Below are 15,130 nucleotides of genomic sequence, written 5' to 3'. Positions count from 1 at the left end.
AATAAAATAAGATAATACCTATAAATTTAAATAACATATGTCATAATACCTAAGCTTAACATAACAATTGGGTTGATTTAAAATTATGAATATAAAATCAATAATTATTTTATGTATTTTTGGTGATTTGAATATACTTTAACTATTTCAGATATTTATTTTTGACTATCTATATATATATTTTTAAGTATTTTAAACCAATTTAAAAGTATCATTTTTGATGTTTTATATACGTTAAATCTAAAATAATAATATATATATATATATATAAGTATATAAATCTATTTAGATAAATTCAGGTACCCGAATCTTTCGGTTCGGATTAGATTCGGTTCTTTAAATAACAAAATTTTGAATAATTTGAATATTTAATCAATTTATGTTTGGGTTTGGTACTATATTTTCGGATCGGTATCGGTTATGTTCCTTACCAAATCCTAATAATTACATAAAAAACAAATATCATCATATTTTTCAAAATATGCATCCGCGCACCTAGATCAAAGTCTATAATCATTTATTTTAACAACAAGCTAAATAAATATGTTGATTGGAGAGAGAATAAAACAAAGCCAGAGAAATACATAGTTTACCAGAGACACTGTATGTGTCGAATTTATTATAAAAAATGTTTTACTAAGATAAATATATTCTATAATTACAAAAAATAATATATTTCATAAAAGTGAAAAATAATACCCGCGCTTCGTCAAAATCTAGTTATATATTATTTATGTAGACATATGTTTGAAACATGCTTATTTTCACATCACATTCGTTAGTGTAGATGTGTACATTAAAGGTTGGTGATCTACTCCGACTTAGAAGTAAGATGTCGTCGATGTCAGATATCGTCCACCGGTGGTCGTTGCTCTTTGTCGCGTCTCGTCAACATGGGATTTTCTAGGCAGCTCTTCCACCACGATCTTCCATTTCGATCAAGCTCTGCCATGAATCTCAACCATCACCAACACTCGCACCACCAGACTCCACACCACCACAGGCTCCGCACCACCTCATAATATTTAAAGTATTTTCCGAAGTAATGGTGTCACATGTAAATGTGTACAATCATGGTCGTGTAAAAATGTGTACATTCATGGTTATGTACATGTGTACATTTGTGTTTATGTACATGTGTATAACCGTGGTTATGTACAATATTATATATTATTTATGTACACATATATTTGAAATATGTTTATTGCACATCAAAATTGTGGTTTTATATTACAAAAGTTTTACAAAATACACAACCCATGTGTACACACATTTTCATGTACATCATATTCAGTTTGATATGATCTATTTTATTATGTATTTTGGTTATTTAGTAAGCAACCGTCAATCTACCTACTCGTGTACAACTTCTTCACATATATTGGTTAATTTTCGAAGTACACGTGTACATGTCATAGAGTGTACACAAAATAACCAACAAACTCTTTGATTACTCATTCCAGTACTTCTTAATAATTGCACGATGATCCTTGATTTTATTTCTTTCATTTTTACCTTCAAAGTTTCAAAACTAATAAAATGTATTGGAAAATAAATTAAATGAACTAACATCAAAGCTAAAAATCATTAGATATGAATAATACACAAAACCATTTGTACACCTATTGTTATGTAGTTTGGTATTTTTTTAGTAAGCAACTACCAGTCTACCTTATGAATACAACTTATTCACATATATTGGTTCATTTTGAATGTACACGTGTATATGTCAAAAAGTGTACACAAAATAACATGTGTACATTAAATAAAGTGTACACCAACATCGGAGATACACCTTCACCGATCTCAAAAGATAAATCGAATGATGGAGAAAACGATTTCATAAAAAAATATTTGAAAAAAGAAATTTAAGACTCACATTTGAATTTTCTAAAAAAATAGAGATAGAAGGAGGAAGAAGACGAAAGAGAAAAAGAAGGAATGATGAGAGAAAGATGTGTGGTAGAGATAAGTTCCAGCTAATAGAATTTCTTTAGTTAGTTAAAGAGTTAATGGTTAGAGTTGTTAAGTGATTAATTAGTTTAAAAAAATGTAATGAAAAAGAGAAAGCTGTTAGCATAAACTGCATTTGTAGTGAAAACTGCTCTATTACGTAAAAAGAAATTCAAAACTGCCTTGTAGCGTAATTGTTTCTAGTAAATTTCTGCTTATATAATAGTTTCTGCTTGGCTGTTTTATAAATGATTCGACAACTCGAGTTGAACTTTGATATATCAATATGATCATATTAATAGACGTTAAAAGGAAAAAAGTAGAAAAAGGAAAAATCACTAGTCACATGAACATTGCAAGGAAGTGTGCGTTACATAGAAGGAAACAGAAATGTATAGCAAAACGTGAGCCAATAAATATCATTTTGGTCAGCGATTTTCGGCGATGATGCCTACACGCGCTTCAACTTTTGCAATTGCAAGTTGTGCGCCATTCAAATGTTAATAAAATATCACATCTATCTTATTAAAACAGAAACATTCTATTGGACCTAACATTTATTTTATAAGTTTTTAAATTAAATACAAATTTATACTTTATAGTTAAACCTACATTAAATCACTATTGCTATTTTCTTTATAATACTATCCATGTTTTCAAACAATATACTTATTTCTTTATACTACTATCAATGTTTCCAAACAATATATTTTTTATACTACTATCAATATTTCCAAACAATACAATAATTAATCTTAATTATTTTATATCTATCATTTTCTCTTTAAAATTTTGCAGAAACGTCATAATTTCATAAATTGCAAAATAATGAACTTTAAAATTTGGATTATAAGATTACAAATTATGAAACTATTACAATTTAAATCAAATTAGATTACATATCGGTTATCCATCAGTTCAATCGGTTAGTCTCGGGTTTTAGTAATTTTTTAATATGAATAATTTAAAAATCAAAATTGAATTGTCAGATCTCCGGATTAACTGGTATAATCACAATCGGGTTGAATTTAAAAGCACTGATTTAAATGAAAAAATATTTTAAATATACACTCTATAAAAATTACCAAAATATTTATTAAGTTATTAGTGAAAATTTTCATCCTAAAATATTCCGTGCTCTAAAGCGGGGGTCAAGATCTAGTTTTTTTGTTAAATACGTTGATTTACTGACCGTCTTACATTGTGGTGATTGCTTCCGTTCCCAGTATTTTTTTTTTCGAAGCTGACTTTAAGGAATTAAAGTGGTACTTTACCGAAACAATACATAACCAAACTTGACGGATCGCAATTAATTTTAGTGTCTTTTTAACAAAAAAAAAGAAGGTATTGTAACACTATGACTCACATTAACTTATTTGATTTGATTTAATTAAAGAAACAGCTATAGGCTTCCTCGTTTTCTCTAATGGCGACCACTGTTGTTGAAGAATGAACAAGAAACCCAAGACTTGGAGCTCCGTAAGCTTTTGTTTTCTTTTTAGTACTCTTCTTTCTTTTGCTTCAAGAAAAATGGTGCTTTTTCCTTGTTCACTTCTTGCCATTTCGAGGTCTTTTGGGCTTCAAGGGATTTGCGAAAAAAGAAAGAGAAAAAAATGTGTAATTACATCTAGCTTGATCCAATTGAAGTTTTCGGCCAACATTTGATGATATGAAGCTTACAACACCATGGAATTTCAAGTCTTTTTTTGTGTAGTTAGTGTTTTTGCTTTAGTGGGTTAGTGCTTATTTGATTTAGTTCTCTCTTCCGCAACTCTGCAATTTCAGACAGTGAAGTGCACGATCTTTGACATTGTGTTATTGTTGATAAATGAGATCATTCACTATTGTCATTTGTGAGTTTAGTGTGTTGTTATTGATCTTTTGTTTGTTGCTTTTTCAGGTATCACTAAATATGAACCAGAAAAGAAAGAGCTCGTCTCTTCGTCGCTTGTTCAATTTCGTCTTCTTGCTAGCCGTAGTTTTCCTTATAGGGAATGCGTTTATTACTGTAGACTACAAACAAGTATAACTTTCTTCTGTAACCTCTAGCTTCATATTTTACGCATATCTTAAATCTTGAATATAAACTGGTTTGGTTATAATTTATTTACAGGGCAGTATCCCGGGATGGAGTTCGATAATTAGACTAAATCTTGGAAAACTGAAAATGTGCAAGGTTTCGTTTCGTTGGTTGATAAACTGCTACTCTAGTACTTATGCACATAAACAAGCTCCTTGCCTGTCTGAATATTGATGACTCTTTTTGTGTGACTTTGTTGAATTAGACACAACTGAGGCCTCTTGGAAGCGAGACGCTACCAAGAGGCATTGTTGCAAGTACATCTGACTTGGAAATGCGACCGTTATGGGGCGCACAGCGCAATAAGGTGTTTAAAACACCCGTTACCAACTGTTTCTCAAGTTTCTCTTTAGACATTTCTTACCACTACATTATCTGTTTTTTTTTTTTTTGGTTTTTACTTAGAACCCAAAACAGAACTTATTGGCTATGGCAATCGGAATAAAACAAAAGGAAAGTGTCAACAAGATTATCAAGAAGGTAAACCACAGACATTGCCTCTTGGTTATGAAACAAGTTTGATGTGATATCCAACTTTCTTTTGTGGCAGTTCTCATCAAGTGAGTTTGCTGTTATGCTGTTCCATTATGATGGCACCGTAGATGAATGGAAGGAGTATGAGTGGAGTGAAACTGCTATTCATGTTTCTGTTGTAAACCAAACCAAGTGGTAACTGTCTTTTCTGACTCATGAAACTGATATTAAAAAGCATTTGATCTGTACAGTTTTCTTTAATTCGTTTTAAGGTGGTTTGCAAAGCGTTTCCTACACCCGGATATTGTCTCAGCATATTCTTACATATTTCTATGGGATGAAGATCTCGGTGTTGACCATTTTGATGCTAAACGGTAAAATTATCAGACAAAGAGCTTTTTTTTTGTTTGTAGTTTAGTAAACATGTGAAACTGAAATATTATGTTATCATCAGGTATGTTTCAATAATTAGAGAAGAAGGGCTTGAAATATCACAACCAGCTCTTGATCCTAATTTATCCGAAGTGCATCATCAACTTACTTCACGAGACAGCAAATCGAGAGTACATAGGTATTTCTCTCATGATCCAATACTTTTCTATCTAAGATGACTTGATGTATATTATTTGCAATGTCTTTATGCGTACCAGGAGAACATACAAAGTCATTGGTAAAGCTAGGTGCAACGAGAATAGCACTGGACCTCCTTGCACGGGGTAAGAACACTGACAATCTTGTCTCCTTCAGTGAAAAGCATGACCAGATAATTTAACTCATTAAGAAACTCTCTACATACAGATTTGTCGAAATGATGGCTCCTGTGTTCTCCAGAGCAGCCTGGAGGTGTGCTTGGCATATGATTCAGGTATTGCATTAAGTTTGATTTATTATGTCACAGACTGTGAAGACCATTACCATCTGTATAATTAAACGGTTTCATTGCTGTTTTATTCTTTTAAAGAATGACTTAAACCATGGATGGGGTATAGACTTTCAGCTTGGATATTGCGCACAGGTAAATTATGACTAAGCCCATGCCAATACATCTTTGTGTTTTTTTTTTTGTTTTTTTTTTAATCAGAGAGTACTGTGTTGTTGTGTTGAACAGGGTGATCGAACAAAAAACATCGGCATTGTTGATTCCGAGTATATACTTCATCTTGGTCTTCCTACTTTAGGAGGTTCGGATGCAAATAAGGTTTGAAACTGCTTTCTCTTGCCATTCCTTTAGCCTCCTGGCCTTTATTATTTTTATTCGGAAAGTAACAATAGTTACTGCACATAAGCAGATGGATTCGGAACAAATTGATAAGACCAAGACTGAGGATAGTTCAGACAAATCTGTATGCAATTCATTTTCTTGTAACTAATCTCTCAGTAGATATCCAGTTATAGTCTAATAACTGTTGTCCTGCAGAAACCATCATCAACTTCTCAAATGTCATCTGCTAGATCTGAGGTAAACTTGTAACCAGTCCGGTATTTGAAAATATGATATCAGCAGTCTCTTCTTAAACTTTAGGTTCGGAAGCAGACTTACGCCGAACTGGAGACATTTAAACACAGATGGAGAAATGCTGTCAAGAACGATGAGTGCTGGATAGACCGATTCCAACAATAGAGGATTTCTTGTTTTGGACAAAATTACACAATTCATAGAAAAGCAGACGACACTGAAAGATGACAGCTAACGATGCTGTTAAACAATTAATGGAGGTATACATATAATTTACTATTGTGTTCAAAAAAAGAAAAAAGAAAATTACATATAATTTACCAATACCGGAGAGTCTTTGGTGGTTCTTCCATCTCTCAGTTTATAGAGCCTCAAAGTTTGTACAACAAAAATCTTACTAATGACTTTATATATGTACCATTGAGATACACAAGGTTGTGAAATAAAACTTTTTGAGTTTTTTTTTATTTTTTTACAAATGGGTTGTTCATGACTCTTTGCGTTTTCTAGGAGTCGCTCTACTTAGATAAGAGCAGATTTGCTTATGATTCTTGAGATCAGTCCCCCAATCTCTTCTCCGCAATCCTCTTGTACATGATGACCAGCCTAATAAAAAGATCAAAATCGGTTAATGTTAGCTTTGCTGTTTATTGAGGTCTCAAGGGTACAAGGAAATAGTCTGTACCATTGGAAGTTCAACGAGATTATGTCCCGAACTCTTGCAGAACTCTTCAACTCCTTGGTAGCTCAGCCACTTGTCTCGCTGTCCCCAGCACACGGTGGTTGGGATTTTCCAGTCTTTATCCATCAATGAAGTCCTCATTTCTTCTGTATAGCCCTGTCAGAAAAAAAATCCATAAGAATATTCCAATCTTCCACAGCATATCATGGAACATTTATTTTGGTGACTTACCTTAAGCTCCTTCTTCATGGCCCTGCTGATGGCGTTAAGTGCAAAACCAGAAGAACCTGAGGTAAGATAAGGTCTTCGGTAAACCATTGCATCATCTTCTTTCATTTTGTAAGGACCACAGCTCGTCATAGGCTTGTCACTTGCTCTCAGAGGATCCTATTTGTTTTAGATAAGCCATGATTTTTATTTCAAGAGAGCCTTCCGTAAGAAGAAACTTTGATGGAAACCAACCTGAGAGAAAATCTCCCCGAGCAAAAAGTTGCTGAATACAGACAAGGTTGATGGAAGTTTAGCATGTTCGGGAGTGAGCTGCAACCGAAACAAATGCAGGATCTAAGTTAGTTTGAAAGAAGAGAAGAAAATGGTACGTTTCAATCACTTTCTTACAGGAGGATTCAAGAGTATGAGATTCTTGATCTTCTCTGGTCGGTTTCTTGCGTATTTAACCGCAGCAGTTGAGAAGTATCCCTGATTTAAATAAAAAAAAAATTAAAAAATAAAAACAAAGAAGAAAAGTTAACACTGAACATTTCTGAAATATGGCTCCGTTGGTTAATACCTGCACAACCAGTGAGACCTGAGTAGTTGTAACTTCATCAATGAATGATTCAAGCGACGAAACATACTCTGCAAAGCCGCAGAATATTGTAACTTAATGAAGCAAAAGTCTGTTCACAAGAACCGGGAGTTTAGGACAACATGTTATACCGTCTAATGTGTAGTTGAATCCATATCCAGCCTGAGGCTTGTCAGAAAATCCAAATCCTAGCCAGTCGAAAGCAATGGCGCGGTAGTTCTTTGAAAGGACGGGAAGAGCTTTCCGGTAAGAGTAAGCCTAGTCACACAAAAAAAAAAAGCTCAAAATCTGAAACTTATTCGAGATAACAATATGGGATGTGTTTCAAGTCGAGTGATATTATTTACTACCTGGGATGGGAATCCATGGATGAGTATAACGGGAGGACTGTCTACATTCCCAGATTCTACACAAAACCACCTAATGGAAATAAAATCATAAGTCCTACTGTAAGATAAGAGTTGAGAAGTTTGTGTAATCCTACCTGAAAACATCTTTTGAAGCTTGGGAGCTAGATCCCATTGTTAGTCCGAAAATGGGATCTTTGGCTTCTGCACCAGATCCACCAACTCTGTGAGCTTTAACCTGTGGTTACAATTGCAATCACAACTATGTGTTAAAATTAAAGTTAAAAAGAAACCTTTTTCCTACCCATTTGCCTCGCTTTAACCATTCATCTGATGGACTCGGTTGATCCGAATACTTCCCTGCCATGAAGAAACCAAAACTATTTTGTTATTTTCCTACTAAACCAAGAAGAAGAAGAAGAAAAAGGAAGGAGAAGATTAAAATAATGGTAAACCTCCACTGAAAGAGAATCCATCTCCAGCAGACACAGGAGCATCAATAAGATAGTCCTGTTAAGAAATGAGTCAGTTAGTGCTCAGTGTTATTTTCTTTTCAGTAAGCTGATTCGATAACGAGCCTACATCTTTGTTATTGGACTTGCAGATGAATCCGGGATGTTTTGCAGGAGAAAATCTTGTGGTGTGATATGAAGCAGGTGATGCAGATGCCCATGTATGAGATGATCGGAGTTGATGAGTGTGCAAAAAGTTAGGGTTATGAATATGAACGGCCATTTTATCTTTCTTATGATATGTGAGACAGGGAGTGAAGGGTTGGTTTAAACCGTTGCTTCGTGGTAGTATAACAGAGAGGGCGAGATAGGCTTTATGTGGTTGACTGGCTTTTCCCAGTTTCGCCGTGACGGAGACATCAATATTTTCATTTCCGTCTCTTACGAATAATATAATTGTTTTATATAAAAAAATTAAAGTGAAAATCTCATTGATTTATATTATTTAGCTTCATCAATTTGAGAATCCTAAAATTAATCATCTGCTTCTTTTTCTGACTGAATGTCAAATTATTTATATAATTTTCTTGCTATGCGTGTTTTAAAAAGTTACTTTTTATATGGCTAAATACACCTATCTTAAAAAAATAAATGATTCTGTTGGAAAGTTTACTCAAACATTACATATTTTAGAACAATCGAACAGAACCATATAAATCTTTTTTTATTACTGCCATTTGTTTAATGTCAAGCGTGCTTTTTTTACGTTATAAGAAAAACAATATTTACAAAATGTCATTACTTTTTAGTGCCACGTAAGCAAAAACCTGATGCTACGTAGGAATTCGGTTCCGTATTTTCATTAAGTCAGTCATAAAGCGCAACATACGTCGTTACATTTGAGTTAGTGTTACGATATGGCTGAATTAAACAATGCAGTTGACTTAAGATAAAACAGCTGGCTTAAGACGATAAGTCAGCTGTTAGTGGCGACTTATTTACAAAAATTTTACTGGTTTATGCGATAACAGCTGAGTTAAGTGCACAAGTTACGGCTGACTTATACATCAGCGTGATTTTCTGAAAAATTTGGCTAAGTTCTAGCTAAGACACGGCTGAGTTAAGTTTCCCCGGTTGAGTTAACGAACATCGACTGGCTGAATTATTAAATTTACGGCCGACTTATAGGAGGTTGTTACGGCTGAGTTATATTTAATCAGTCGTAATTGGATGTATTAACACTAAACTTAACTTAGTTACGGTTGGCTTATTAGCAAAAGATTAATAAGTAAAATAGCATCCATTTGACGGCTGATTTATTTGACGATACAACTGACTTTTAGTATTTTCCATAGTAGTTACGGCTTATTTTATAGCAAAAGTTTAATTACTAAAATAATATTCACATTTCGGCTGACTTATATTTTACATGATGGCTGATTTATCAAGGCTGAGTTATATTCTTGTGGCGGCTGACTAAACCATTTTCCATGTCATCTACTTGGATTTGCCATATCATCACTAATACTACAATAGTAAAATAAGGGTCAAGGTCATTTTTCATTTTTCATATTCTTTTTCTATATTCTTTGTCTTTCTCTAAGATCTTATTGATGGTAGTTATTGATTTCGCAACTAGGTCTAGAAAAGACATAAATTTTTAAAAAATTGAAAATCTAAGACAGATATATTGCATCCTTCGTCATTTTCGATGATAATCGGTTAAAAAAGAAGCTTTCTCTCCTCCAGTTTCATGTATGGTGGTCCGACATCTTGTTGCTCCCTCTCTCATTGGATTTGTCGTATTGTAAAAGAAGAAAAACTCAAAAAAAGATGAAAAAGTTAAATTCCGTAAATTGTAAGAAAATAAGAGAGTTGAACAAAAAAAGTAAGAGAAGACGAAGATGATGATGAATTTGAAAACTGATTTTATTGTTTGATGACTCAGATGGTGCGTCATCTTAATATGATAACTTTAGTTCATACGTCGTTAGACTGAGTTATGCATATATTACACCTGAATTTAACTCTAAACTATAAACATGAAATCTAAAGCTAAACTTTAATCTTTAAATAATAAAAATTAGGATAAGACCTGCGCAAGTTGTTATTTTTATTATATTTTGGAAATGAAACAATAGTTCGATTTCATTTGGATTAGGGGTGTTCAATCCGGATATCGGGATTCGGGTTCGGTTCGGTTTTTTCAGTATTTCGATTGTTAAAATATAAGTATTATTCTAAATTCATATTTACTTCTGTTCAATTTGGTTTATATACCGTCGTTTTTTAGTTTATTCAGTTTTATACCAAAAAACATAATTATTTAGTTTGAGATCATATTATATATTATACGAATTTTAGAATCATGTTGTCAAAAAGTCATTTATTAAAAAAATATTATATATTTAAATAAAAGAATAAAAACAAAAAAAAGTCTTCTATCATTTAATAAGATAACCAAATCTAGATTTAATATCAAAGCTCTAAATTTTGAAAATAAAAATAAAAAACAAAACACAAGCATGAAAAAATATTATATATTTAAATAAAAGAATAAAAACAAAAAAAGTCTTCTATCATTTAATAAGATAACCAAATCTAGATTTAATATCAAAGCTCTAAATTTTGAAAATAAAAATAAAAAACAAAACACAAGCATGAAAGAAAAGTTTTATATTCTTCCATATTTAGTGTTCATCAAATTAATATGTCTTCGATTGAACACAACTATGTTTGTTTAAAGATAAAAAAAAACTGTAAAGAATTTTAACTAATTATTGTCCATCAAATTTATAATCTTTACTTCAATTTAGTTACTGTTAAAATAAAGCAAAAAGATCAAAAAAGACTAAAAAAATAAGAAGCAACAGTTGCAGTAAATTGTTACTTAATTATAGTTCAAGTGATTCAAGTGATTTACAAATTATAATTAAATTTCAACTCATGTAACAAATAGATATTCATGCGTTGTTATAAATATATACATATTTACATGTGCAGTTTAATCGGTTATAAATCAAACCATATCCAAATCCTACGATTTTTATATAAAATCACATCCATTCGGTTTGTATATTATATACCAAAACAAAATTATATTATCGTTTGTTTAATAAATTTTAATAATATAATTTTTTTAAAAAAAAGAACTAAGATACAAAATTTTTTATCAAATATTTATTATTCATAATAATTAATTTTCATAAATATGTTAATCATATTAGGTAATTTCGTAGTTTTTATTTAAGGAAAGTGCGAGTTTGTTTTTTTACATTATTTATCAATTTGATAGTTAGTTAATAAAAAGAGTAATATAAGTTAAGATGGACAAACCTGTTTTCTAAGAATAGTATATTTTATATATAGTGTATTTATATAGTTATTTATTAATTAAGATTCATAATCATACGGTTCTATGATCATTCATATCGTTTTATAACAAAATATTTAAACCATTGATAACAAAATTTTCATTGTGAAAAATTTAATAAGTCTATAATTTATAAATTCTCTTGGAAATTCATTGAAATTTTTGAAATTAAATTATTTATGTAATCTTATATGGCATATAGTTTTAATCTATATATATATATATATATATATATTTGTTTTATTATTAAATGATACTTTTACTCATATGGTTTTAAAATCATGTGTATGTTTTTAAAATAAAAATGTTAAAACATTGATCATTAATTTTTAACATAATAATTTTAATAGTTTTGGTCATTTATTGTCGTTTTTTAAATTCAAAATATAACATATACAAAAATGTAAACATTAATTTTATAGCTAAATTTATTTTTTAATTTATTTTAATAATATAAAATTAAACAAAAAATAATGGAAGATATATAAATTGTTATCAAATCTTTACTATTAGAATCATAATTATTATATATATTATATATATATATTAGTCATTTATGGTAATTCCATAGGTTTTATTTAAGGAAATAAAATAAATAGTAATTATATGTAGTGGAACAATCATAAATTCTTCTATAGTAATTATCATATCATATCATATAATTTGACCAACAAATGTATCTAGCAACATATAAAAATTGAATGTGGACCTACTTGTTTTTCAATTGAATGTAATTGACTACCTAATTGAGTTACACCTAAGCATGAGGTTTTTTTAGTTATTACAAAACTGAGGTTACAATTTTTCAAGTGTTTCTCCTATAATATATAGGAGATATTAAATCTAATGTTCAAAAGATAATTTTTATAATTTTTATAACTTTATAGTATATAGTTTAGGGTTTGAGGTTCAAATTTAAGAAAATATTAAAGTTTTAATATTGTGTTCAGAGTTGAAGGAATGATTTTTTTCCCTGCCGAAAATACAAAACGTTGCGAAACAAATTACACTTGACGGCTGACTTATAGGAATATTATGGCTGACTTATACCTTTCAGATACGTTACGGCTTAGTTATACATACTTTACGGTTGAGTTATGCATAATGTGGGAACCGAAATTCACACCATCGATTTTCGTAATCGAGGAAAGCCAGGAAACCATAAATTTCCCTGAGGTCCCGGATTCTCTGCGAGAGCCAATGACAAGTAACCAAATAAACGCGGAAAATATGTGAAGACAATAAATCGAGTTTAGAAAAAGTAGATCTTTATTTCGAATCCGCGTAAGAGCATTGCGATCATTACAAAGGGTTATAAAAGCTATGGCTGCAAGAGCCTTCGACCATTTCAAGCCATCCAATACCCTAGACCTAGTTGAGAAGCAACTCAATAACAAAGACGAAAAAGATACAAAAAGGTTTTAAAGATTTTGGACTGGACCTTGCAAAAAGTTGCATATGTACCCCTTTTGAGGATCAAACCGAACGTAGTTCAGTTAGAAAGAATTGAACAAGAGAACGAAATGCATGGACGAGTTCGTCTAGTACGAGTGCAAGTCATAGAAACAGACATGTCGAAAATAATGCCTAGGGTTTCTAAGTGCAGAGAGTTCTAGAATCTAAAATTGTGTCCCCTTTTGCATCTTCAACTTCTACGTCCTTATATACTCCTCCTAAAGGCAGTTTGTTCTTTCCCTTTCTGCCCTTGGTCGAGTTTATCGCTTCGCATAATTATTCCATTTTCCTTCAATCTTCGTATTTAACTTTGGAAACTTCACATTTCTCCTCTGAACTTGAAAATTATCTTATCATGCAGAATAAAAGATAAATCGTCATAACGATTGGGATAGATTTCAAAAAAATTGTGAGTGGGCTTTTAGCCGCGTTCTGGACCCTTTCGGGCCGTTTTCTGACATAAGCATTTTTACGATTTATCGAAAAAGCACTTTAAGAAATTATGTCGATTTCGAAGAGAATTCGAACTTATCGTATAACGGGGGAAATTCAAGGTGTTTAGTTAACCATTGCCATTTAAACCATCTATCTGGATTCCATACGAGGAAACGAGTTCTCGCGGTTTTTAAATCGTAAAGTTCTAACAGTGACTACAACCGAGATGAAATGAGAGCAAGTTTGATCCGCCCTCGAAGGAATGAGCTTACAAAGATGAGAAGAAGACAGATTGGTTAATCCAACTCGCCAAACGGGCGAGTTGGATGGTGTGTGCGGTCCAACTCGCCTGTTCAGCGAGTTGGACGATAGAGCCTTGTTTCGTTGTTCGGGATTCGTTTGTTCGAGACCTGGAGTAACTTTTCTCGAGGACTTATTGTATGAATCCTTTTCAGGATTGATACAAAACTCGATTTAAGTTTCTCCGCTCTTCCTCTTTAGAGAGAACATTTGCCTGGAAGTATTCTGTTGTAACCTACTTTGACCCCAACATAACTCGTCCTAGAATCTTTTCAATAAAATTATACGAAGGTTATATTGCGAGAAATATCTTTACGGGGACTTTCAGGCATTGATTCCATCGTGACCGATTTTGATCTCAACACATACGTTACAACTGAGTTAAACTCTAAACTCTAAGCTTAAATCTTAAACTTTAAAATAATAATAAAAAATATTATATTTAATGTTCAAAAGATAAACTTTACAATTTTTATAACTTTATAGTTCTATAGTGTAAGGTTTGAAATCAAATTTAAGAAAAAATTAAAGTTTTAATATTGTGTTCAGAGTTGAATGAATGATTTTGTTCCCGCTCAAAATACGAAACGTCGTGAAACAAATTACACTTGACGGCTGACTTATAGGAACATTACAGCTGACTTATACCTTTCAGATACGTTACTGCATACTTTATGACTGAGTTATGCATATGTTCGGCTGAGTTTAACTCTAAACCTAAATCTTAAACTTTAAAATAATAAAAATAGTAAATTTAATGTTCAAAAGATAAAAATTTATAATTTTTATAACTTTATAGTTCTATAGTTTAGGGTTTGAAATTCAAATTTAAGAAAATATTAAAGTTTTAATATTGTGTTCAGAGTTGAAGGAATGATTTTTGTTCCCGCCCAAAATACGAAACGTCGCGAAAAAATTACACTTGACAGATGATTTTTAGGAAATTTATGGCTGACTTCTACTATTCAGATAAGTTGCGGTTGAGTTATGCATACTTTATGGCTGAGTTATGCATACGTTAGGGCTGAGTTATAATCAAAAAAACGGTTGAGTTATGCATATGTTATGGCTGAGATATGGTTACAATAAGGCTTTGTTACAATCAAATACTGAGTTATGGTTACAATACGATTTTTTATACGAAAAAACTAAAACGTCGTATTTCTGTTTTTAGACAAGACCATCGACGAACAATTCCCGAACCACGTCCAACTCACCCAATGGCGAGCTGGATCAGCCAATCCAACTCGCCATTGGGCGAGTTGAAAGCACCACATCCAACTCGCCCAGTGGTGAGTTGGATCGACCAATCCAA

General features: G+C 31.8%; 2 protein-coding genes across 3 annotated transcripts; one reads left to right on the top strand and one right to left on the bottom strand.

Annotated features, from left to right (window-relative positions):
* The first annotated feature begins 3,285 nt into the window (after positions 1-3,285).
* Positions 3,286-6,425, top strand: LOC108848900 (uncharacterized). Of its 2 annotated transcripts, XM_018622354.2 has the most exons (15): positions 3,286-3,432; positions 3,854-3,976; positions 4,067-4,129; positions 4,239-4,340; positions 4,439-4,513; positions 4,584-4,702; positions 4,780-4,881; positions 4,962-5,078; positions 5,158-5,223; positions 5,306-5,372; positions 5,469-5,522; positions 5,616-5,705; positions 5,797-5,850; positions 5,925-5,966; positions 6,030-6,425. In XM_018622354.2, the coding sequence occupies exons 1-15, from the start codon at positions 3,403-3,405 to the stop codon at positions 6,126-6,128; spliced, it is 1,203 nt and encodes a 400-aa protein (XP_018477856.1). In that variant the 5' UTR covers positions 3,286-3,402; the 3' UTR covers positions 6,129-6,425. The 2 variants fall into 2 exon arrangements, with proteins under 2 accessions (XP_018477856.1, XP_056862678.1); XM_057006698.1 differs by lacking the exons at positions 3,286-3,432; positions 3,854-3,976 and having other exon boundaries at positions 4,093-4,143.
* Positions 6,356-8,631, bottom strand: LOC108848902 (uncharacterized). The gene is made up of 12 exons (XM_018622356.2): positions 8,383-8,631; positions 8,256-8,310; positions 8,105-8,160; positions 7,938-8,038; positions 7,804-7,873; positions 7,585-7,711; positions 7,436-7,503; positions 7,264-7,344; positions 7,108-7,185; positions 6,877-7,032; positions 6,649-6,801; positions 6,356-6,569 (listed from the first exon to the last, which is right to left on the bottom strand). The coding sequence occupies exons 1-12, from the start codon at positions 8,533-8,535 to the stop codon at positions 6,486-6,488; spliced, it is 1,182 nt and encodes a 393-aa protein (XP_018477858.1). The 5' UTR covers positions 8,536-8,631; the 3' UTR covers positions 6,356-6,485.
* Positions 8,632-15,130: the final 6,499 nt, after the last annotated feature.

The sequence above is a fragment of the Raphanus sativus genome, chromosome 4 (genome assembly GCF_000801105.2).
Source record: "Raphanus sativus cultivar WK10039 chromosome 4, ASM80110v3, whole genome shotgun sequence".
Lineage (NCBI taxonomy): Eukaryota > Viridiplantae > Streptophyta > Magnoliopsida > Brassicales > Brassicaceae > Raphanus > Raphanus sativus.
The sequence above is the reverse complement of the archived record's forward strand: the minus strand, read 5'-3'. Positions and strand labels throughout refer to the sequence as shown.